This window comes from Mytilus californianus, unplaced genomic scaffold (assembly GCF_021869535.1).
Source record: "Mytilus californianus isolate M0D057914Y unplaced genomic scaffold, xbMytCali1.0.p SCAF_5, whole genome shotgun sequence".
In the NCBI taxonomy this organism is placed as follows: Eukaryota; Metazoa; Mollusca; class Bivalvia; order Mytilida; family Mytilidae; genus Mytilus; species Mytilus californianus.
In genome coordinates this window covers 62,649,635-62,676,238 of record NW_026262701.1, presented here as the reverse complement: position 1 = coordinate 62,676,238, position 26,604 = coordinate 62,649,635, and the positions used below count along the sequence as shown (strand labels likewise).

The window sequence follows — 26,604 nt, the reverse complement described above, 5'->3', positions numbered from 1 at the left end:
AGACAGAGGGAACAGGAAAAACAGTACCAATTCAGTATAACTCATCACGGTCAAGTACACAATTTATAAATACTGTTTTTGCAATCAAGTGTCCGTTGAATACGGATATTGATTTTAAGAAAAATAATTTATTACTAAGTTTTGCTATTTTTTGCTTATAAATACAAACGTTTTTGTATCGCCTAATTTGTAAAGATATCGTCCTATTTTGTCGCCAAAAACGCTCTATGCCTCTGTCAACTAGACCCCATAAATTCGCTTATGAACCCTCAGGGGATAACGCAATTATCCTTTCAAATGGCATCTAAATTTTTGATAAGCTTAAGTAGTTAAAATGTAAATGGTACACAATTCTAAAAGACACTGGATTAAATCTTTAAAAAAATCTGTTTGTTTTTACAGGAAACTCATTTTAATGAAAATATAGATACAGAAATAATAAATAATTCAGAATTTGATGATTTTTGCAGTCACGAAACAACCTCTAGCAGGGGCGTGGCTATTCTCATTTAAAAATCACTGGATTAAACGATGATAAATAATCATAATGATGCAGAAGGACGATTAGTTCTACTTAATTGTTATTTAAAAGGGACAGATAGAAAGAATACTCGCTCAGAAGTGAAATATGTCCAACGGTAAATAGTTTTAAAACTTTTATAAAAAGCATTATCCCCGGCTTAGTATATTTCTAGGAGTTTGATTGGTTAACGCACGTCGTTACAAAACCCATAGCCCCTGGGTGTTGCTAACCCATATCCCCGGACGTTGCTACCCATTACATCGGGGAATTTCACGCGCGTTTTCCTTAATTCCATGGTTGTTCCTTATGAAATATCGAATTCTGTAGATTTTCCATGATGTCTGTATAATTAAATACTTAATCCACTAACGATTTTATCTTATTACATTGCACTCATTTTAGTAAATGCATCACTATGCAGCCACATTGTCAATGAATGGTACTACTGACCTAGCTATGCAAATGACCCACGTTGACGTCACACATTTATGATGTAACTCTCACAACATTGCGCGCCAAATTCGACCCATTTCAGTTTCTCTGTCTCTACTTTAAAAACGTCTTATATTTGTCTACCTGTAGGCTTTGGTAGAACCCTACACCCCGTTAAAAATATGTCAAATTCCCAAATTTCAATAAAAGATATTTAAAAAATGAAAAAAACGTTGCTTTCACGTTTCACTTTGTGGTCGAATTTCTCTAAAAATCGCCAGATTTAGACTAAAACCGGGGATAAATTCGTTATCTACGTTCATATCCGTAGAAATGGATATTTTAACACCCTTCAGTACCCTGTACACCCCTTCGGCTGCGCCTCAGGGTGTTAAAATATCCATATCTACGGATATGAACGTAGATAACTTATAATATCTTAACTGACATTTGGAGATATCTAAATAAAAATAAACAACAATATACTTGGCAAAGAAAAGATAGATCACATGCAAGTAGGATTGATGTGATTCTAATAGGTTCAGACTTTATACCACTAGCAGAATGTTGCAATTATTGATTCTACTCATCATCAAGGTGTGTTTACGAACTGGGTCACAGTGCATCAGAAAAGGGAAGTGGAAACTGGGAAAATAAGTAATTCTACATGAGAACATAATGACTACATACAATTGGTTAATAAAGAAATGGATGGGCTGCTTTACGAGTAATCGTAATTTTAATAAAAATCTTGATTTGGCATGGGATATATTTAAAATAAAGGTAAGGAAGGCAACTATAAGTTATTTAAGGAATAACTGTAATATTTTTTCTGTCTATGAAGAAATAACATCAAAAATGTGATGCACACTGAATAACCCCGCGTAGCGGGTTATTTTAAAGTGTGCATCACATTTTTTTATGTTATTTCGAATAGACAGATAAAATATTACAGTTTTTTCTTATAATTAATTCCTTAAATTCCATTTTAAACCGGAGTAAACAATGAAAAAACGTGATGACGTCACGGTCACATGACTAAATTATGTCTATGAGCTGATAAACAAAACAACGTCAGCCAATCAGCAGACGCGTTACATCCAAAATTAAATTATTGTAAAATAAGCAAAATTTACAAGAGAAATTTACGAACTTAGAATAAAATTGAAAATTAGAGATGAGCAAGAATCTGAGAATAACATTTAAGATAGGGATATTGAAGAACATTGGGGGGGGGGCGGGGGGGGGGGGGGGTAACTCAAAACCAGAGACAGGTAAAATAAATCAATCAATAAATTAAAATGAGAAAACTTGAGTAGAGATTAAAACAGATCAGGGTGATATACTGTGTATAGTATGAGAGAGTATTATAAAAAATTTTATCATATACTTGTAGAAAATAATGGTATAATTGTACCCCTTGATAAAAGTAATGTATACATATATTTATTCAATAAATTTGAAGAATTGTCTTAGCCTTGTGATATGACTTTTGTTATCAACTGCTACCGGTATATATAAACTGTTTCCGGTTTATATCAACTGCTTCCGGTTATTATCGCATGCCTTTCTTTAACGTAATCGCAAAGCATTTCGACGTCATTCTGCAAATTTCCGGAAAATAAACCTCAGTGGTACATTTAAGTGAAAAACATAGCTAAGTAGAATAACAGAATGAATATTAGGAAACAGGAAAAAATATTATTAAAAAACGCAAAACAATAATACAATAAATGAATTTTATAAAGTTTTAAAAAAGTTTTCATGTCTGTATGGCTTCTGCAGAAGTATATGATAAAAAGAACATAACATGTAATTTTTCATATCAGACCCCTTATCAGCCCATGGTCAAAATCATCCCTCGAGCCTGTCGGCTCTCGGGCTGATATCATGACCCTAGGGCTGATAAGGCGGGACTGATATGAAAAATGCCATGTTATAATCTATATATACTCGACGCTGGGAACAGTATATCTATATGTTCCCTGCTCGGCGCAAAGCCCCTGAAAAAACATCAAGCAATAAATATATATTTGAGACAAAACTAGCGAAAGAAATGGATGGAAATTATAAATCTGTCTGCTATTGGGATATTGCGGTAGACAAATGCTCATATGCTATTTAAAAAATAAAACTTAACTGATCTCCTGGATTAGACGGCCTAACAGTCAAATTTAAAAGAAATTTTAAAGATAAATTAAAGAACATAGTAGCAAATATTCTTAATATTGGCCCATAAATATCTAACGCTTACATATTTACAGCGTACTAGTGTGTTAACACTTTTATCGAAAAAGGGTGATCCTTTGTCACTAAATCATTTTCGACCTATTTATGTTTTGAATATTGACATGAAACTTCTTTCGTACGCCCTAGCACAACGAATGAAAAATGATTCTTTTATAAGATGGGCAAAAAAACTTTGTATAGCAAACATGTGTTATAAACAATGGTTGGATATCTGATGATTTTATTACCAGGGGTATATACGCCAGGGATGTCCCTTTATCTGCTTTACCGTTTGTTTTTAAAATATCCTAAACGCTGAAATAAAATTTGTAGACTGTCCCATTCTTTCAATTGTTAACTACAACAAACACAAAGGACATACCAACCCAGCAACGCTTCAAAGTAGAAGATTTCCTTGTCACCAGACAGATTCAAAATTTGAACACCAAAATATCAGAACTTAACCAAGGCCTAAGAAAGAACACAGTCAAAACCAGCAAATACTTCTTTCGAGCAAGGAAAGTAAAAAGAGGAGGTTACAGAAAATCTGTGAACATCTCACTCAACAAAACAGACGGTGTACATCCAGGACCCCTACTAAGCTTAGTCATCACAAAACAACTACTCCTTGATACATACAGAGAGTGCTTCCATATTGCAACAGAGGCTGAAGAAATACAAATCCAAGTTTCAGAAGAAGAGCTGTTGTCACTATTCTAGTAGCAAGAAACTGAGGAAAAGAATACTGAAGACAGAAGCTGTAGTAAAGGGTTTAGGTGAGTTTATCTTATCAGTCTTTACTACATGCACTCAACGATCAGAAATATCCACATCCTCATACAATTCAAGAACTCAAGAATAAGTAACTAACAGACAATACACCAAGAACAAATTAACATCACTATACTGTATAAATAAAATGCGTCTCAGCACCAGCTTAATCATCATCATAATCACAATTGTAAAGTACATAGCTGTAGAAAAAGCAGAAGTAGACCAACTACAAATACTCAGTGATGATGAAACCCAGATCAAACAGTATATAACAGCAAACAGCTTGCTAACTGTGATAAAACAACGCAAATCACCAAAATCAAGACCATACAGATGCAACTCGATATCATCATACTTAATATTAATACTATTAGCAAATGCAAATGATGTCAACCCAAATCCAGGACCAACACAACACAACAACAGCACAATATACCCCTGCGGCACATGTTACCAACCTGTCACCTGGGACCACAGAGCTGTCAGATGTGACACATGCGACCAGTGGTTTCACATCAATTGTCAGGACATTCATAGTGGCACATACTATAAATTCAGAAATTATTGCGTGCATTTATTATTGCGATTTTGTCTTTTGAGACTAAAATGCGATTTTAATTTTTGCGATATTGAGAAAAATTCTGTTAAATTCATATCAAAAATTTCAAAATGCGAGTTTACATTATTGCGATTATAACCCTGTCGCATTTTTCGCAATAATAAAAACATCGCAATAATTTCTGAATTTACAGTATAGCTACCTCACAGCAGACGAAAACACTGCTTTAAGATGGGACTGCATTGTTTGCGACAGCCCAAACTACAACTCGCTGTGTTACGGCTCAACATCCATCCAAACAGAAAACAGCTTCAGCCCACTGGAAAATACTCTTAACAACAGTACTGATAAACACAGAACAGAAAGCCACTACATTCGTCAACACCAAAACGAAATAATGTAAAGGAAAAACATAAGCCCTTTACACTATTGCGAATTTTGAATGTCAACTGTCAGTCTATTAGAAACAAACAACACCAAGTTGAAAACATCATAGATAGTACCAAACCTGATGTTATAATAGCAACAGAAACATGGCTAGATCAATCAATTACGAACAGCCAAATATTTCCACAAGAATATAATATATATCGCAAAGACAGGAAAGGAAATAAAACCGGAGGAGGCGTCCTAATAGCCATAAACAACAAATATTTAAGCTCTGAGGTACCAGAACTGGACACAGATTGTGAGATAATTTGGGCACGGATACAGCAGAAAGGCACAAAAGATCTATACATATGCGCCTACTATAACCAAAAAACATCGGATGTTGAAAGTCTTCAAGCATTTGAAACATCAGTCAGAAGAACCAACGCAATAAATGCATGCCAATTGATCGGAGGGGACTTCAATTTGCCAGGATGGAACTGGGCAAACAAATGTCTATACCAGGGAACACAGCGCACAGAACAACATTACCATTTTGCAGAAATCCTTGACGACAACGGACTAACACAACTAGTGCAAGAGCCTACAAGAAACAAGAACACTCTGGACCTCTTGATCACTAACCGTCCTAGCAAAATAATGAGAATAGATATCATACCAAGAATATCAGACCATGAAAACGTATATGCTGGAATGAACATCAACCCAGTAACAAACAAACAGAAACAACGAAAAATCCCCCTCTACAAGAGGGCGAAATGGGACAGCATGAAGGAAGATATGAAACATCTACACAACGCTATTCAACAAGAAAGCAATACGGATAGACCAGACATAAATATGCTATGGAAAATATTTAAAGACGGTCTTGAAACAAGTACAAACAAACATATACCAGCAAAAACCTGTAAGACCAAAGATAAGAACCCATGGATTACACGGGAAATAAAATCACTCATAAGGCGAAAAGACCGAGCATATAAAAAGAAAAAGAAATCAAACCATCCTCACGATTGTGCAAGATTTAAAGAACTGAAAAAGACAGCACAGAAAAGCCTAAGACAAGCATATTGGAAGTATATTGAAAGTATCATCACCCCAGAGAATCCTGAAGAAACGCATGTCCCTTCTAAAAGATTTTGGACATACATCAAGCACAGAAAAAGTGATAAAAGTGGAGTGGCACCTCTAAGAAAAAATGGTAGTTTAGAAACAGATCCAATCAACAAAGCAAACATATTAAATGAACAATTTCAATCTGTATTTTCCACAGCAAACAACATCAGCAACAGTGAATTCTACAATCAAAATCATATGTCCGACTCACCAGAAAATTACCCTGACTGTAAAGACATCCTTATCACAATCAACGGAGTAGAAAAATAATTGAGAAACCTTAACCCACACAAAGCCGCTGGACCGGATAACATCAGACCAAGAACTTGCCAGCGAAATCGCTCCCATACTTACCATCATATTTAATGTTTCGATGGAGACAGGCAAATTTCCAGATGACTGGCGGACAGCTACAGTCACACCAGCATACAAAAAGGATCAAAAGTACATCCCAGCAAATTACAGACCAATATCTCTTACATGTATTTGCTGCAAGATCATCGAACATATTGTTACCAGCCACATTATGAAACACGCAGAGGCAAACAACATCCTTTATCCACTACAACATGGATTTCGAAGTAAACGATCCTGCGAGACGCAACTCTTAGAGAATGCATTGATGACTTAACGAAGTACCTTGAATTGGGAAAACAGTCTGACCTACTGATACTAGACTTCTCAAAAGCATTCGATAAGGTATCCCATAACCTGCTCCTACATAAACTCAATCACTATGGAATCAGGGGAAAGACCAACAGCTGGATAGAAGCGTTCCTGACAAATATAACCCTAGTAGTAGTAGTTGAGGGTGAACAGTCAGACAGAGCAAAGGTAGAATCTGGAGTTCCACAAGGGTCAGTCCTAGGCCCTAGTCTATTTTTGTTTTACATAAATGACCTAGCGAATGACCTAAAATCAACAGTTCGTCTCTTTGCTGATGACACAGTAGTCTACTTTACCATCGCCTCAGATACTGATTGCCGACACCTACAGTCAGATCTTGATAAACTGGCACTATGGGAGGAAAAGTGGAAGATGGAGTTTCACCCAGAAAAGTGTAGCGTACTAACTGTCTCCAGAAAGAAAAAGCCAATCAAATGGGACTATGTAATATATGATCATGTACTAAAACATGAAACATCAATTAAGTACCTGGGCTGCACCATCACAAGCGAACTAGACTGGGGAGAACACATCAACAACATTACCAGCAAAGCCAGCAGAAGCCTTGGTTTCCTCCACAGAAATCTACACATCGGCTCTAAACGCATCAAAGAGCAAGCTTACAAAACTCTAGTAAGGCCCCAACTAGAATATGCCACAACAGTATGGGACCCGTATCATCAGAAACATATTGACCAAATTGAAAAAGTTCAAAGGAGGGCTGCGCGATACGTCACCAAGCGCCACAGAAACAGATCAAGTGTCACGGACATGATTAATGAATTGGGTTGGAAAAGTCTCCAAGAACGACGCAGAGAGGCCAGGCTGGCAATGATGTACAAGATCGTCAACGACAAAGTAGCCATCAACAAAGACATGTACATCCAGAGACCAACCAGAGTATCCAGACATACACAACACCATGGATACATGGTACAAACAGCAACCAAAGACTGCAGGAAATGGTCCTTCTTTGTGAACACCACCAAAGACTGGAACAAGCTTCCCCCGGAGATCGCCACAGCACAGTCATTTGAGACATTCAAATCTCAAATGACCAACCTTACAAAATAAGATGAACATTTGTTTTTATCCTGTTTTTAACCATGCAGAACCAATTTGCCAATATATTCAGAAAGTTGAATGTGGGCAGTATATGGAAGAAGAAGAAGAAGAAGGTATCAATATCAAACTAGACGGCAAAGATCGTAGTATAAATTTTGGCAACTGGCAGACGATATTACTTATATGGGGGTCTCATTGGGGGGTTCTGATCCCGGATCCCGCTTATTGTTTTGTCAGAATCCCGTGTCCCGCTTATCATTGTAATAATAGCGCTTGTAATTTCACGTGTCCCGCCCGACTTCGTTTCCCGTTTTCACGCAAAATAATTTGTTTTTCACGCGTCACGCTTACAAAATAACGGCAAATCCTGCATCACGCTTACACCCCAATGAGACCCACTTATATTATTGTTCCAAATACGACGTTCAATTAGCCATAAACAAAATTGAAATCTTTGGCTCTTTTTCAGGATTGAAATCAAACAGAAACAAGACAGAGGGGTTATGGGTAGGAAAACTAAAATCGTGTAAAGACTAATTGAAGGAATCAGCTGGAGCGATGGACCAGTTAAATCTCATGGCATATATTAGAAGCGCTGTAGAGAGGAATGTGAAAATGAAATTGAGAAAATTTAGGTATAAGCTCAAACTTGATGTTCTCTCTCAAAGCTTTATACTCAGATGTAGAATGTAGTGTGCATGTAAATGGTAATAAGACTGAATGGTTTAATGTTGATTCTGGTTTATAACAAGGTTGTGTTTCAATTTTTCTATTGGTTAAAGCAGTAGCCAAATCAGCCAGTAGAGCATAATTTAGGATTGTTAATTGTAAAGAGTATAACTCATGGAGGTTTACAGCACAAAATTTGTAACTTTAACCTTGATTACTGATCCATGAAATGTGGTCGAGGTCAGGTGAACCCTACCTGACGGACATGTAGACATTGCAAGGAACCCATATACCAAATGTAGTTATCCTATTACTCATAATAAGTGAGTATTTCACTTGACTGTTGACACAGAGATATGTCTCTCCTGTCGGCATAAAATTCAGAAAAGACAATCTGATGGACAGCAACATGATTTATCAATTCAGCCGCTGGACCATTATCTAGTAGGCAGGGTCCGAAAATAATTGTCAAACTGATATGTACTGATAGTAATGCAACTTTATACAAAATATCATTGATCTATCACAAGTAGTTCTTATCAAACTGACTTAAGCAGAAAACTTAACATTGAAAATTGCTAATTAATTCAAAGTCACTGGACCATGACCTAGGGGGCATGGCCTGGAAATAGTCGTCAAACTGATATGAACTGATAGTAATGCAACTTTGTATTAAATAGCATTGATCTATCACAAGTATTCCTTATCAAACGAACTTAAGCAGAAAACTTAACATTGAAAATTGCTAATTAATTCAAAGTTGCTTGACTATGACCTAGAGGGAAGGGCCTAGAAATAGTCGTCAAACTGATATATACTGATAGTAATGCAACTTTATATTAAATATCAATGAACTATCACAAGTAGTTCCTATCAAACTAACTTAACAATTGTTGACACCGTCGCTTGAAAAGCAATCCCTTTATCTCGCTTTCCGCAAAAGGCGAGACAAAAACTGTAATTATTTTTTAAACAGTCACTGAACCATGAAAATGAGGTCAAAGACAATGGACATATGACAGACGGACACTTCCTAACATAAGGTATCTTTATACAAGGTATGAAGCATCCAGGTCTCCTACCTTCTGAAATACAAAGCTTTATTCAAGTAGTTTACGCCATCTGGGACTTTCGTCGAAGACGAGACATAAATTTTCATTAAAGGGCATGAATTCCCATAAGGATTCTACTGAAGATTTCACCCATGTTTGACTTTTTTGTAGAAATTGTCTAGCTGATAACTTTTGCAATTTTCAGTTTCTCTGTATCTATTATAGTATCAAGATAATAGGCAAAATTTAAACAAAATGGTAAAATTCGTATTTACCTTCAATAACTTCTATAAGAAGTCTTCTGACATGGACAGTAGGTATATCTCAACATTTTTAGAGTCACTGACTGTCCGAATTTCTATATCTACATGTGCAGCATGATCTTCTTACCCTTATAGGGCACCCGGAATCACCCTCGGTTTTTGGTGGGGGTCACTCATTTAGTTTTCTATGTTGTTCTTAGTGTTATGTTGTGTGTCTTCTCATCGTTTTTCATTTTTTGCCATGGCATTGTCAGTTTTCGACTTAAGAGTTTGAATATCCCTTTGGTATCTTTCGCCTCTCTTCTATAAGCAGTTTTAAAGATTAAACAAAATTAGAATTTTACCCCTATGTTCTATTTTAAGCATTGTCTGCAATGTTCATTTACAGGAGGGTTCATCAGATATATTCTTAAATAATATATCCCAATGATGATTATGGTCAAGTTTGGTTCCAGTTGGCCATTCAGTTTCAGAGGAACAGATTTTTGTAAAAGTTTACAGACAACGGTCGACAGACGATGGCACAAAGTGATCAGAATAGCACACTTGACACTTAGGGTCTGTTTTGTTTTTGCTTAAATTTTTATTTTTTACTCATTTAAGCAGCTGGCACTTGAAAGTTCTACAGGTTCTACCATACCTGTCAACCTATGACAATGGAAATCATCACCTGCATAGAAGAATGAAATCTCAGGTCATAACGTGTACGAACTTTTTCGAGCTGAATTTCAGTATTTAGGGGACATTTTTCTTATAATTTATATCAAAGTTTCCAAAACATGTCCGCATGGTTAAGTAATTTAAAATTGTACATATTATTATTTCATTGCACCTGGAGGCCAATTGATAGATTTGTGTTACATTGCCTTAATTCCTGTTCATATTCATTCCATGACATACAATGTGCCAATTTGTGTTTTCTTTACATACATTTGTGCAGCTTTTAAACAGTTGAACATATCATATGTTGGTATTAGAGTATAATAAAATAAAGTTAAACAATTAAAGGAGGTATAGATGAAAAAAGTAGTTTTCAAAATTTTTATTTTTTAATTGTTCTAAGGAAGAACAATAAGTAAAAGTATTATTCTGATATGTTTTTGCATTCAATTCATTTTAGATTTAATCTTTTTACAAAAAAAAACATAAGTTTAAGGAGTATATTGTGAATTGACCAAAAAGGGGAAGTAACTCAAATTGTTTTTAAAACAACTCTGAAATACACAAATTATTTACGACCTAAAGCTAAGGTAATTGGTGTTAATTAACAGTGTGTTTGACACCAAAGCTGTCAAGTGAAGCCATGCACTGAAATGGGTCAGTTGAGCTTCTTGTCCAGGGAGAATTACGAATTTGCCGGTATTTCATTGAAATCACTTTATATCTAATCAGTCTGAAGGCTAAGGAATCCGGGTGAAAACGGGTTATTTTCCGAATTCCCAGGTTATTCGGTCACCTGTTCAGGGTGACCCCTCAGAATTGTGAAAATCTCGGGTCACACCCACAGGATCTGGGTCAGTTGACAGGTATGTTCTCCAGGTGGCAGATTTTGCTGGGTACCAGTTACTTGTGAAAGCCTTGTATGTTACCTTTCTAAGTGCAATTTCTGTGAAATGAGAAAGATAGACTGAGTGTACAAGTTTTATTATTAAAACAATTACATAGAAACATTTATTTTGTAGAACTAAACTGGCCACTAAGGAATGTGAACACAAAATATAAAAAGAAGATTACAGAGTTCAAAATGCCAATAGCTACAAAATAATAACATTAATCAAAAGGCTATTTAATAAGATACCTTAGATACCAAGGTGTTTGTGTTACACACCTGCAACTCATTTCACAACAAATCTTTCGAGAAAAAATACTCGTAAGTCATGAACATTACAGTATAACTTAATAATGATTTTTTTGTCGTAAGATATTTTGTGAAAAGATCCCCTGGGTGTATCTTTTGTGCTTCAAATGTCATAACTTAATTACTTTTGGATTTTTTTCATTATCAAAAAAAAATATGAAATGTAATAGCTGTCAATATAGAATGACGGCAATAGCTTAGACAAAAGTAATATTTTGGTCAGAGGAATCTTTAATTTTTAACATGAAATCACCCAAACATTATGTGCTTCTCTTAAAATTTCTAATGCAAGAGAACATAACTGCATATAACTTTTTTAATGAATCAATATCTAGAAATTTTTAATAAATCTTCTAAAATATCTAAATCATTATATAATTACAAACTTTAGAAATACTTCATTGAGTGTGATGAGGGATTTTCATTCAACATGTATGCCAAATTTTTACTTTTTGTGTTCTTATGAATTGGGCATATTTTTTCACTAAAAATAATACTCAGGTTCATCATTTAATCTCACTGTATGATTTTTTGGGGCAATACAATACTCTATGCTCATGTCTCTCTTTATGACTAAAAAAAAAGAATTCTAAATTTCTCTATTGTGAAATAATAAATGCTCAATTAGGTTGGTTTTATTGCAGGTTTTTATTTTATTTTTGTAATTCATAGCCTTGACTTGTGAAAAAAGAAACCCCTTAAATTAAATAATAATTATTCACATTAAGGTCTCAAATAAAATGTAGTAAAACAGACCAAATGTTTAGTAGCAAACCTACTGCTCTGCTCAGACAAAATATTTAGAATGAGTTATGAAATTTTATGAACATAAATTTTTATTGTCATTTTACAACCAAAGCTACGAATACTTGAAAATGTTGTATCCAATAAACAATTTTCTTACACAAATAATTCTTTAAGAATTTCCTTTTTGAACAGAATATAAAAATATTTTTTTTTCAAATTTAAGAAAGGAAAGTTTCACTTATATATTGAATAAATGATTATATCAATTAACTATAGTTGTCCATGTTAGTTGAGGACAATCTCCTCATAAAAAGGCTCCTAAACTAACAGATTATGGAATAGCAGTATTTATAGGTACTGATACTTCATGATTTACTTGTACACTCATTACACAACATCATGAATATGATTAAGCTTAAAACAGTTGACCGACACTTATGATAAAAAAACATTTGTTAATATCAACTAAAAATTTAAAGAAATTGTATTCCTATGTGCAATTTTCTCTTGAGGGGAAAAGACGTTTGTAGTAAAACTAGGTAGGAAAATGGGAACAGTTCCATGTGACACAACCAGAACAAATTATTGAATCTTAAATATAATTCACAACCACAATTAATTTAATCTTTTCTGCAATGTGTATCAACTGAAAGATTTATCCTCCTATATTTAAATTGATATCTTCAGTCTGACAAAAATTTTCATCTGTGAAAAAAGAATGATCAAAAGTAAACATAAGAAAAATTAAAGAAGCAGTGCAAATATTTTTGTAAATTGCAGAAGGGTCTACAGTTTCAAACATAAAGAAAAGTAATATGTAAACTTCTTCAAGTCTTATTCGTACAAGATTTAAAATAATGAATCATTTTACCCATTGAAAGAAATGCTCTTAAAATTATTGCTTATAGGCTAATTATGAGGATTAATCTTTATTTTGAACAAACTACAAACAAAAAAAAACAATTGTTATCAAAAGCTTTTGAATAAAAAAAATTATATTACAAACAATACATTTAAAAGCAGTTAACATTAATGTATAAATTGTATTTCACATAATTGAAAGACTAGTATCCAACCTTCTCTCCTAAAACTTTGAAATAGACAACAGACACAGCATGATGAAACGGACCAATTGTTTACATTGGAAAGTTGAACAAGCATATATTTATAGCAAATATGAACAGAATTGTGCCTTACTCTGTAATAAAATTCTAACTAAATTGTTTGAATCATTATAAGTGGGAGCACAAAGCTGACTGAAGAAAAGGAAACTTCATTACATCTGTACGAATATTAAAACTTTGAGCACAACTGAGCACTGCTCCAAAAAATCTAAGAGCTACTAAAAATATGTTATTTTACTATAAAAACTTTGTTGGAATAAACTCTATGCAAAAATACCCTTATGTAATTTTACCAAAGTTGTGTGCCTTGTAAAAGTAAGATTTTCTGCCCTTTTGGCCTCTAGTAGTGTAACAAGAGTGCACATGCTGAAATGTCTCGCCTTCTTTACTAATCATTGATATTATGTTGATAGTCCTAAATATAAAGCTTTACTACAACTATCACATACACTTAACATGATCCAAGAAAATGAGGTCAAGGTCATATAAACCAAACAAGAAATACATGTACACCTTACAATCATTCAATACACTAAATATAGTTGACCTATTGTTTATAGTTTCTAAGATACAGACTTAACCAAGAAAACTAAACATTGACCAATGAACCAAGAAAATGAGGTCAAGGTCAGATGAACAATGCCAGGCAGACATGTATTACAGCTTGCAATCCTTCCATACAACAAATATAGTTGACCTATTGCTTATAGTATTAGAAAAACAGACCAAAACACAAAAACTTAACACTGAGCAATGAACCGTGAAAATGAGGTCAAGGTAAAAAAAACCTGCAAGACTGACAGGTACATCATAAGATATTTCCATACACCAAATATAGATGACCTATTGCATAAAGTATTAGAAAAAAAGACCAAAACTCAAAAACTTAACTTTGACCACTGAACCATGAAAATGAGGTCAAGGTCAGAAGACACCTGCCCGCTAGACATGTACACCTTACAATCATTCCATACACCAAATATAGTAGACCTATGGCATACAGTATAGGTAAAACAGACCAAAACACAAAAACTTAACTATAACCACTGAACACTGAAAATGAGGTCAAGGTCAGATGACACCTGCCAGTTGGACATGTACACCTTACAGTCCTTCCATACACCGAATATACTAGACCTATTGCTTATAGTATCTGAGATATGGACTTGACCACCAAAACTTAACCTTGTTCATTGATCCATGAAATGAGGTCGAGGTCAAGTGAAAACTGTGTGACGGGCATGAGGACCTTGCAAGGTACGCACATACCAAATATAGTTGAACTATTGCATATAGTATTAGAAAAAAAGACCAAAACTCAAAAACTTAACTTTGACCACTGAACCATGAAAATGAGGTCAAAGTCAGATGACACCTGCCCGCTAGACATGTACACCTTACAATCATTCCATACACCAAATATAATAGACCTATGGCATACAGTATAAGAAAAACAGACCAAAACACAAAAACTTAACTATAACCACTGAACCATGAAAATGAGGTCAAGGTCAGATGACACCTGCCAGTTGGACATGTACACCTTACAGTCCTTCCATACACTGAATATACTAGACCTATTGCTTATAGTATCTGAGATATGGACTTGACCACCAAAACTTAACCTTGTTCACTGATCCATGAAATAAGGTCGAGGTCAAGTGAAAACTGTCTGACGGGCATGAGGACCTTGCAAGGTACGCACATACCAAATATAGTTATCCTATTACTTATAATAAGAGAGAATCTAACATTACAAAAAATCTTAACTTTTTTTTCAAGTAGTCACTGAACCATGAAAATGAGGTCAAGGACATTGGACATGTGACTGACGGAAACTTCGTAACATGAGGCATCCATATACAAAGTATGAAGCATCCAGACCTTCCACCTTCTAAAATATAAAGCTTTTAAGAAGTTAGCTAACGCCGCCGCCGCCGTAGCCGCCGCCGCCGCCGCCGCCGCCGCCGGATCACTATCCCTATGTCGAGCTTTCTGCGACAAAAGTCGCAGGCTCGACAAAAATCATGAGATTTCACAAATCTGATTGAAAATGCAGGTTGGTATTTTCAGATAAGTTCAAAGGAAAAAATAAAAGTCTGGATTCAAAATAAAGGTAAAAATTTTGGTACTTACACTTATCAACCCATTTTATCTTTGTATCAGTAAAAATGCAATAAATAAATAAATCAAAAATTACTCTCATGAAAATTGTTTTGGTGCCTTTAGGCAATTTATCAAAAATTTAGACCTTGCTTTAAAGGAAATATTTAGGTTATTTTTAAACGTCAACTTTAACAAAAGTAATGGCATTGACAATGATGTCTACAGCTTGACAACAACAATAAAGTCAGTCAAAACCATACTATTCCCTGGTAATATTACCTTGAATATTCTGATGTCTTATTTTTTATTTGAATTAGCAACTCTTCCCCTTACAGGTTTACTGAAAGATATTATATATTAACAATAATGTACTAAATATATATATATAAATATGTCTATATTTTTTATGAAAAATTATATACTACCAGTATATATATATATATATATTTCTTAATAAAGACTAATCAAAGATGGAATAGACAAAGTGGAAAGCAAAGAGAAATTTTGGATGCAGCAAAATTAAATCTGCTTGTACACTATTCAACTGTTAGATAAGCTGCAAAAGTTTGATATCAGCATCTGATTTATCAGAAGGAGAGCTGCATGCTTGATGAACCTATTATATCTATCTGAATATAACACTCTATGTGTGTTAATGCTACATTCTTTGGCTATCTCACTTTTTGAAACCAGTGTTTTTTTTCTCTCTAAATATACCTAAAGCTTTTGGTTGTAATGAGTCATAATTAAATTTTTTTTATAACTTAAAAAGCTTAAATAACAAAATAGTTAAAACTCTAAACATTTGCTAAAAAGTTGTGTTACAAATCATGTTTTCAATTCGTATTTACAACACTATTTCATGTTTAGTCAATTTTACATAATTCATTGTATTCAAACTGCATGGTTCTATTCTAGATGTAGTTCAGTTAGGTTAAAACCATTACAAAAAATTAGTTTTGACATTTGAAATTTCCTCATTATTGGCAGTTACAAAATGAAAATCACAATTTATAGATGATTTGCCAAATAAATAGGATAAAATATACCAGGTTCAAAAGCAATTTCAAAAAAATTAACTTCAGGAAATTGTTATCATGACAGAAAAAATACAATTTACTAACATTTAAATACACTTACATGTAGTATAAAATGTACATGATCTATTTACAATGTAAATCCAGTTTGCAGTCTGACAATTTTCAAGTAGTATCCATAATCTGGTTGTAGCAGTTCTTATTACTAATATAAACATGCTACCTTAACTGAATCATTTGCATAAAACATGATATTGTGTATTTTTTCTCAATCATGTTATTTATATACTTTAAGTTAAAGCTGTACTAGGACATGACAAAATTTTGCTTGCTGGATTATCAACTGTGTCATTAACCATTGATAAACACCAGCAGCATATATACAACTGACAAGCATAGCCTTACATACAATAACTCTTCTGCTTGCTAAGTATAAAATGGAAATGCTCTAGATCAACGAACACAATACACCTTTAATCTTACACTGGTGTAATAACATCATCAAAATGTTGGTAAATACAAACTGTACATTTAAAAATATCGCTACAATGGATGGTTAAATAATTTATGTTATTTGATACAATCAACAATGTCCGACTACAAACTGAGATATATAAAGCTAGTATATAAAACAATGGAATGGTGCAAATGTTGAAAATGGTTTTTTTTTTTAAGTATTGACAATATAAAGAAGACTTTGTTCAGTTTATCAGAAAAAAATATCAAGGTAAACTTATATCTACAAATCCTGTACTGGAGCAATGCTTATCATGTTTAGTCTCCGACAAGATAACATATGACTTATCTTCTAGGATTTGGATTTGGAGAGTGCAGTTAAAGATAATCTTGAACTCGATCAATATTTTGATGTTACTTAGTTTTTCATTTTCTGATTCAATTCTCAACCAAAGACTTTCAATTGCATATAAAACATAAGAATATTCAGTTTACAGATCTAATAGGAAACAATGATAGATAAATGCATTGCTACTTTTCTTATCAAAAATATTGTTTAAAATTCTAATATATTTCCTTGACCAATATGCAACTCTTCAACAGTTTAAACTGTAAAAATACAGGCTATTAAGAGCAATGTACATTTGAAGTTCATTTCAAAGAATAAGAAAACATTCTATTTATAAAAAAACAATAGTTGGTCTTTTTGCCAAACTTTTTAATCAAATATTTTTTTCTTAAATAGGTGTCAACTTTAATTCAGGAATGAGTGGATATTTCATTATATGCAAAAGAATAAAGAGTTTTAAATGAAAATTAAAATATACTCAGTGTTCTCCTCAGAAATTTCTTATATCATCCCAGTAAAGAGGAAATTATGAAATACCATCTTGTTTCTTGATATTATAGCATCACATCCATTACACTATCTATAAGAAAACCAATTCAGATAGCATCACATTCTAGCAATATAGCATCACATTACCATGATGCTTAAAGGCCCTGGGGAGAACACTGTATACTGCAGAAAAAAAAAAGTAAATTTCATAAAAAAAACAATGTAAAATATGCAATATGGTTGAATTTCACAATTGAATAGTGACACCAAAGACAGAGCAAAAATCTTAATAATAAATGACTGAAAAAAATTCACACTTTACAGCTGTATGCATATGCTCCAGTTCTAAATATAATTCGGAATTTTCAAAATAATAATCATTTTAAATATTTCATCCCTGGAAAAGATGGTTTAATGAATAATGTTTCATCTACATTCTTTAGCATTTTTTTACTCCACTTAGTTCAAAGTATTTGTAAGTTGGATTTTCATAGCCATTCATTTGCATGTTTGCTACATGTCTTTCTTCTGGTGATGCTGCTGGGTCTACTTCAACAAAACCATGAGTAACAGGATGTCGATGTGACTTATTTCTTCTTAGCATGATAACAGCCACAACAATAATGACAAAAACAGCAACACTGCCAATTGCAATACCGAAAACACTTCCTGTTGAATTTACAATATGATGTACTGGATTGTTGACAAAACCCTAAAAGAAATCAAAGAAAACAAAGGATATTACTTTATGATAATTCTTTTTTGATTTGCATATCTACAAATACTTGAATTGGATTGGTCTGTTAGAATTTTTTTCACATGGTTTACACTTCAATAGGCCATGAACGCATGATACGCCTGTTGCCCTTTTAGCTCGTCTTTAAGCTTTAAATGAATTTATATGATCAACTAAAAATTCTGTGAGTACTGCTCAAATACCGGTAAACACCTCCCCCCCTCCCCCCCCCCCCCCAAAAAAAAAAACAAAACATGCATACGCAGTGGTACCCATTGACACAAAACAATAATTTTTCAAAGAACAAAGTTCCAGTACTCTGCATTGTCAATTAAGAAATATATAAATAAATGTGGATAGTGTCCACATGTGGACACAGATGATGCCCCCTCTTGCATATCATATAGTTATAAAGGGACATAACTGAAGAACGGTAAAAGTGACACTACCCAAATTTGAACTTGGTCTGAGTTTTGTGGTAATAAGCATTGAGTGTCAGTCTCATAACATTTGGTTGAGGCTAACTTAAGTAGAGAACAGAAACTAAAAATTCAGCAATTTTCTATTTGTAAACACGCATAACTCTAGAACAGTTGTGTATAAGTTTTATAACATTTGGTTGAGACAAACTAAAGTTAGAGAACGAGAACGAAAAATCCAGCAATTTTTATGTTTATAAAGGGACATAACTCAAGAATGGTAAAAGTGTCGCCACCAAATTTCGTACTTAATCTGTATTATGTAGTAATAAGCATTGTGTATACATTTTTGTAAGTTTCATAACATTTGGTTGAGGCAAACTAAAGTTAGAAAACGGAAACAAAAAATTTGTACTTGATCTTAGTTTTGTGGTTATATTGTGTATAGGTTTCATAATGTTTGGTTAGGGCAAACTTAAGTAACAGAATGGAAACTAAAAATTTTGCAATCTTTTGATTTATAAAGGGGCATAACTCAATTATGGTTAAAGTGACACTACCCAAATTCAACTTGATCTGTGTTTTATCAGTGGAGGTCAAAATTAAACATTGCATTGTATAAAGCATTGATTGTAGTTGATTCAACTATAATCATGGACAAAGGACGATAACTCCAATTTCAAAAATTACTTGATATTTAGAAGAAAATAAAAATTTTACAATTTTTCCATTTATAAAGGGGCATAACTCTAGAACGGTTAAAGTGACGCCACCAAAATTCAAACTTGATCTGTGTTTTGTGGTAATAAGCTTTGTGTATAAGTTTCATAACATTTTGTTGAGGCAAACTAAAATTAGAGAACGGAAACAAAAAATTCAGCAATTTTTCCATTTGTAAAGGAGCATAACTCTAGAACGGTAAAAGTGACGCCACCAAAATTCAAACTTGATCTGTGTTTTGTGGTAATAAGCATTGTGTATAAGTTTCATAACATTTGGTTGAGGCAAACTAAAGTTAGAGAACGGAAACGATAAATTCAGCAATTTTTCCATTTGTAAAGGGGCATAACTCTAGAACGGTAAAAGTGACGCCACCACAATTCAAACTTGATCTGTGTTTTGTGGTAATAAGCATTGTGTATAAGTTTCATAACATTTGGTTGAGGCAAAATAAAGTTAGAGAACGGAAACCAATTTTGGGACGTAGGTACGTATGTATAGACGGACAAGGGTAAAACTTAATGCCCCCTCCACATTCATTAAACTTTTAAAGCCCATAGAAACAGATGTAAACAATTCAAATTGAAACTTTGGTCAGGCGGAAACCCAGTTGAAATTAATCAAAAGAAATGGAACTCTTTATTAGAGAAGGTAAAAATGGCCAAGTTGGTAAATTTGAATTGTTTACATCTGTTTCTATGAGCTTTAAAAGTTTAATGAATGTGGATAAATTTAGGATTTTATGCATATTATATATGTGTTTTTTATTAATTTATGGGATCGAGCTTTGAGATATTTGTAAACTTTTGAATTACAGACAAATTTTCACAAAACAGTCGATTGGGGTAGGTGCAAATACATGTGGATCTTTTTTGTGCATAAGCATAAATTCCGCATTAATTTGCATCTCTGCCCCTGGCGACAGTTTTTTGGGAAAAAATCCCAAAATGGGCAATAATTTTATTGAAAAGAGAAAGTCCAGTACACCTTTTTATGTTCAGGCATGTTTGAGTTGACTATTCTGTCTTGAAAACGTATAAAAGAAAAATATTTGATACATCATCTCGCTTCAGATTCTATTATTTTTATATATTTAGGCTAAAGGTTAATAAAATAACATTAAAAACTTAACAGTACTAAGAAATGAAATATATGGGTCAAGTGAAATATCTTTCTAATGAGTCATAACAACAGAGTAGGTGTGTTACCCCCAAAATCAATCCCAGCATTCCCTTTGTGATATGGAACCTTGTGATACAATGTCAGAGAGATCCATACACTTACACACAAGTTATTTTCCTGAAACTAGAAAAATGCTTGTTTTTTGCCCCTTTTTGGCCCCTAATTCCCAAAATTTTGAGGCAATTACCCCCAAAATCAATCCCAGCCTTCCCTTTGTGGTATGGTACCTTGCAGTACAATTTCAGAGAGATCCATACACTTGAACACAAGTTATTGTCTGGAAACTAGAAAAATTTGTAAGGGTTCCACGGAACCCAGTGTCTCGCCTATTTTTGCTGTTAATCGCAGGCTCAACAAAAATGAGGGAAAAAAAAAATAAAAATATTCCTCTCGATACTATCTTTTGATTGTAAGAAGCTTCTGTCCAAGTTTAGTAAAAAATCCAGGATAGTTTATGAATCTAATAAATGTTTTAAAAAATTTAACTGCAGACTGTATGTAATGTTAACTGGAAGAAAAACTATATATTAAAGTCCATTTATAAGTAAAATACGGAAAAAATAGAATTTTTTTTTTACAAAATTAACTCCTGGATACTATCTTATGATCATAAACAAGCTTCTGTCCTAGTTTGGTAGAAATCCTGGATAGTTTAAGAAAGTTATAAAAATTTTAAAAACTTTAACCACAGAGTGAATGTAATGTTTCCTGGCAGAAAAACTAAGTCCATTTAGAGGTAAATTACGGAAAAAATGGATTTTTTTTTATACAAAATTTACTTCTGGATACTATCTTATGATCATAAACAAGCCTCTGTCCTAGTTTGGTAGAAATCCAGGATAGTTTAAGAAAGTTATTAAAATTTCAAAAACTTTAACCACAGAGTGAATATTTGTGGACGCTGCCGCCGCCGACGGAATGTAGGATTGCTATGTCTCGCTTTTTCAACAAAAGTCGAAGGCTCGACAAAAATGCTTATTTTTGGCCCCTTTTTGGCCCTTTTTTTCCTAAACGTTTTGGGCAATTACCCCCAAAATCAATTCCAGCTTTCCCTTTGTGATATGGAACCTTGTAGTACAATTTCAGAAAGATCCATACACTTACACACAAGTTATTGTCATGAAACTAGAAAAATGCTTGTTTTTTGCCCCTTTTTTGGCCCCTAATTCCTAAAATTTTGAGACAATTACCCCCAAAATCAATCCCAGCATTCCCCTTGTGATATGGAACCTTGTGGTACAAAGTCAGAGAGATCCATACACTAACACACAAGTTATGTCTGGAAGTTACAAAAATGCTTATTTTTGGCCCCTAATTTCTTAACTGTTGGTACCATAACCCCCAAAATGAATCCCAACCTTCCTTTTGTGGTATTGAACCTTATGGTAAAATTTCATAGAGATCCATTCACTTAAACTAAAGTTAGAGTGCGAAACCAATGTGTCATACCAATATACGACTGCAAAATTTTTCTGTGGTCGTATAAAAACTATTATAAACTGTTAAAACAGAGATATGTCTCGCCTTTTCTTTATTTTGATAGTAAAATACAAATGTTGTAATCAAAATAGCAATACTTTAACATGTCAGTTATAAAAAAAATTCAAAGTCAATGAACCATGACTGAAGGTAAAGGACCAAACAATCTCCTTAGAAATGAGATGTGCCAATGCTAATACAACTGCATACCAAATATCATTGATCTACCAATAGTGGTTCCCCATAAACTGACCTAATCACAAACTAATATATGTAAACTAAGCAAAAGATTCAAAGTCAATAGACCATGACTGAGGGGTGGGGCCAAACATCTCCATGGAAATGAGATGTGCCAGCACTTATACAACTGCATACCAAATATCATTGACCTACCACTAGTGGTTCCTGATAAACTGACCTAATCACAAACTAATACATGTAAACTTAGCAAAAGTTTCAAGTCAATAGACCATGACTGAGGGGGCGGGGCCAAAAATTTCCATGGAAATGAGATGTACCAATGCTAATACAACTGCATACCAAATATCATTGACCTACCACTAGTGGTTCACCATAAACTGATCTAATTACAAACTAATACATTGTTGACACCGCCGACGACGCTGGAAACAGCTTACCTATGTCTTGCTTTTTGACTCTCTCAAGGCGAGACAAAAATCAGTTGACAAGGGCTTAACTCATCAGATTGATAAAAAGCTAGTTATCTATTATAGTTTTCAAGATAAAAGGCAAAAAATGCAAAAAAATGTTAAAAATCATCATCAAAGGGCAACTCCAATAATGAGTTGACTGCAGATTTCTACCATTTTGGAATATTTGTGGATCATGTCTTGCTGATCATTTGTGCTATTTAATGTTTCTATCTATCTATTACCGTTTTCAAGATATTAGGCAAAAATGGGAAAAATTATCATTAAAGGGCAGTAACTCCAATAACGAGTTGACTTAAGATTTCGATCATTAGGCTTATTTGTAGATCTTGTCTTGCCGATGATATTTGCTATTTAAAGTTTCTGTCTATCTATTATAATATTCAAGATAATAACAAATAAAATGCTCCGCAGGGCGCAGCTTGATACGACCGCAGAGGTCGAACCCTGAACAGTTGGGCCAAGTATGGACACAACATACAAGCTTGATACAGCTTTGCATTTGGATTGTGATTAAATATTTGACACAGCATAGGTTTCTGACACAGAATGAATGTGGTCTAAGAACTTAAAAATTTTAAATTGGACATTCACCTATTATGGTCCAATATCCAAAATCTAAATACATGGTTAGATTCAGCATATCAAAGAACCCCAAGAATTCAATTTTTGATGAAATCAAACAAAGTTTAATTTTGGACCCTTTTGACCTCAATGTGGACAAAGTTGATAACGGGGCCCAAAAATCAAAAATCTAAATACATAGTTAGATTCAGCATATCAAACAACCCCATATATTCAATTTTTGTTGAAATCAAACAAAGTTTAATTTTGGACCCCGATTTGGACCAACTTGAAAACTGGGCCCATAATCAAAAATCTAAATACATGTTTAGATTCAGCATATCAAAGAACCCTAAGAATTCAATTTTTGTTAAAATCAAACTAAGTTTAATTTTGGACCCTTTGGACCTTAATGTAGACCAATTTGAAAATGGAACCAAAAATTAAGAATCCAAATACACGGTTAGATTCGGCATATCAAAGAACCCCAATAATTCAATTTTTGATGAAATCAAACAAAGTTTAATTTTGGACCCTTTGGACCTCAATGTGGACCAATTTAAAAACGGGGCCCAAAATCCAAAAACTAAATACACGGTTAGATTCAGCATATTAAAGAACCCCATGAAATCAAGAATAAAACCCCATTCAAATTGGTCAAGAAATAAGCAATTTATAGGAAGTATCTTCTTTTGCACAATCCTGTGCTATTAAATATTTCTTGCTATTGCGCAATACTGTACAATTGACAATTTCTTGCTATTGCGCAATATTGTGCTATTGGATATTTCTTGCTATTGCGCAATACTGTGCAATTGAAGATTTCTTGCTATTGCGCAATACTGTGCAATTGAAGATTTCTTGCTATTGTGCAATACTGTGCAATTGAAAATTTCTTGCTATTGCACAATACTTATTATATAATAATTTACACATCCTGTTTGGTGTGTATCTCCTACCATATCATTATTATTTGATTTTAAATATAAATCAGAAATAACCAACTTAAAATGGAATATTTTAAAAGAAACAAAAAAGGAAAAAAAGAAAAAAAGGAAAAAAAAATAAATCCCCCCCCAAATTTTTTTTAACCCCCATTATGATTCATTACCCCCAAACTCAATCCCAGCCTTCCCTTTGTGGTATGGTACCTTGCAGTACAATTTCAGAGAGATCCATACACTTGAACACAAGTTATTGTCTGGAAACTAGAAAAAAATGTGTTTTTTGGCCCCTTTTTGGCCCCAAATTCCTAAACGTTTAGGGCAATTACCCCCCAACTCAAACCCAGCTTTCCCTTTGTGATATGGAACCTTGTAGTACAATTTCAGAAAGATCCATACACTTACACACAAGTTATTGTTATGAAACTAGAAAAATGCTTGTTTTTTGCCCCTTTTTTGGCCCCTAATTCCTAAAATTTGGAGGCAATTACCCCCAAAATCAATCCCAGCATTCCTTTAGTGATATGGAACCTTGTGGTACAATGTCAGAGAGATCCATACACTAACACACAAGTTATGTCTGGAAGTTACAAAAATGCTTATTTTTGGCCCCTTTTTGGCCCCTAATTCCTTTACTGTTATTACCATAACCCCCAAAATCAATCCCAACCTTCCTTTTGTGGTATTGAACCTTGTGGTAAAATTTCATAAAGATCCATTCACTTAAACTAAAGTTAGAGTGCGAAAACCAAGTGTCTTCGGACGACGCCGGACGACGACGACGACGACGCCAATGTCATACCAATATACGACCACAATGCGGTCGTATAAAAACTGCATGTGATGTTGTGTTTATTCAATATCAATAATATATTATAGCAAATCCTACTTTTATATATGTGTATTTACAACTTCAAATTATATTATAAAGAGTTACAAATATATAGAACACTTGTGAACAGTCAACCATCCAGACAACTTATGTTTAATAATGATGTTTTATATGTTATTTCAAAATGGGAATATGAAAAAATTGTGAATGGAGGAACTCTAAATTTTCAAGCAGACACAACTAACCTATATTTGCCAAAAAAAATTAAACAATTGTTGAAATGACTAGATTTCTATATATAAATGATGGAAGCTTACTAGATATCAATATTGAAAGTGATTATCAGTATACACACAAGTTTGGAACCCTTAATTAGAAAAGTCCCTGCTGATTTCCTTTACTTTGAGGTACATGTACAAGAAAAGAAAAGAATATTATTTTAAAACATATTGTCATGATTGTCGCTTGCTAGAAAAAATTCTTTTGCCTCTGAAAAATCCAATTTGGGGAGAAAAAAAAAAATTATCAGCTCCTCCTTTTTCAACAGATGAAGTACAAAGAATTTGTAACCACGACTGATGATTGTATTATTACACATACAAATTACGTGTAATTACTACTAAGTATGTAATGAAGGACTATAACTACAGTAAAATCTGTTAACCCAAAATAGTGTGTGAACAACTCATAATAAAACTTCTTACCAAATATTAGAGCTACTAAACAAAAGACATTAGCAATGTTAGGTTTACATGAAGAACAGACACACACTGACCATAACCCTGTACCCATTTTGTAATAAGGAGGGGACAACTATGATTGCAACATATAAATGTCTGTCTCATCAACACATATATAGTCTATATGTAACATTACCTGATGCTTCACATTTTGTTGATCACTGAGATGCTGAGCAGCAAAACCCTGATGTTCATTTTCCATATCTTCTTGATTATCATCCTGAGATTCTTCCAGCTGCTTATCAATTATCACTTCTTGTTTGTTGTTCACAGGAATTTGAATCTTTTCATTATCCCAAGACTCTAAAAAAATACATAATGTGATCAGCAGCAGTGTAAGTGTATTGCTTACCTAGTTCCCTAATTTACTTGAGCTAAGATTTTAAAATGAGTTGACAATTTGTTTTGGATTA

At 33.6% G+C, this 26,604-nt stretch overlaps 1 protein-coding gene and 1 long non-coding RNA gene across 3 annotated transcripts in view; one reads left to right on the top strand and one right to left on the bottom strand.

Annotated features, from left to right (window-relative positions):
* The first annotated feature begins 13,661 nt into the window (after positions 1–13,661).
* On the top strand, positions 13,662–15,663 carry LOC127701196 (uncharacterized). Its single transcript, XR_007981858.1, has 2 exons — positions 13,662–13,810; positions 15,481–15,663. It is a non-coding gene; the product is annotated as an uncharacterized LOC127701196 (long non-coding RNA).
* The window catches only part of LOC127701149 (amyloid-beta precursor-like protein), a 201,841-nt gene continuing 190,880 nt past the window's right edge, over positions 15,644–26,604 (bottom strand). For both annotated transcript variants that reach the window (XM_052204959.1, XM_052204960.1), the window contains exons 10-11: positions 26,328–26,494; positions 15,644–18,616 (exon numbers count right to left, since the gene is read on the bottom strand). In XM_052204959.1, the coding sequence (XP_052060919.1) occupies positions 18,344–18,616; positions 26,328–26,494 (440 nt within the window). In that variant the 3' untranslated portion in view covers positions 15,644–18,343. The remainder of the gene's footprint in view (positions 18,617–26,327; positions 26,495–26,604) is intronic.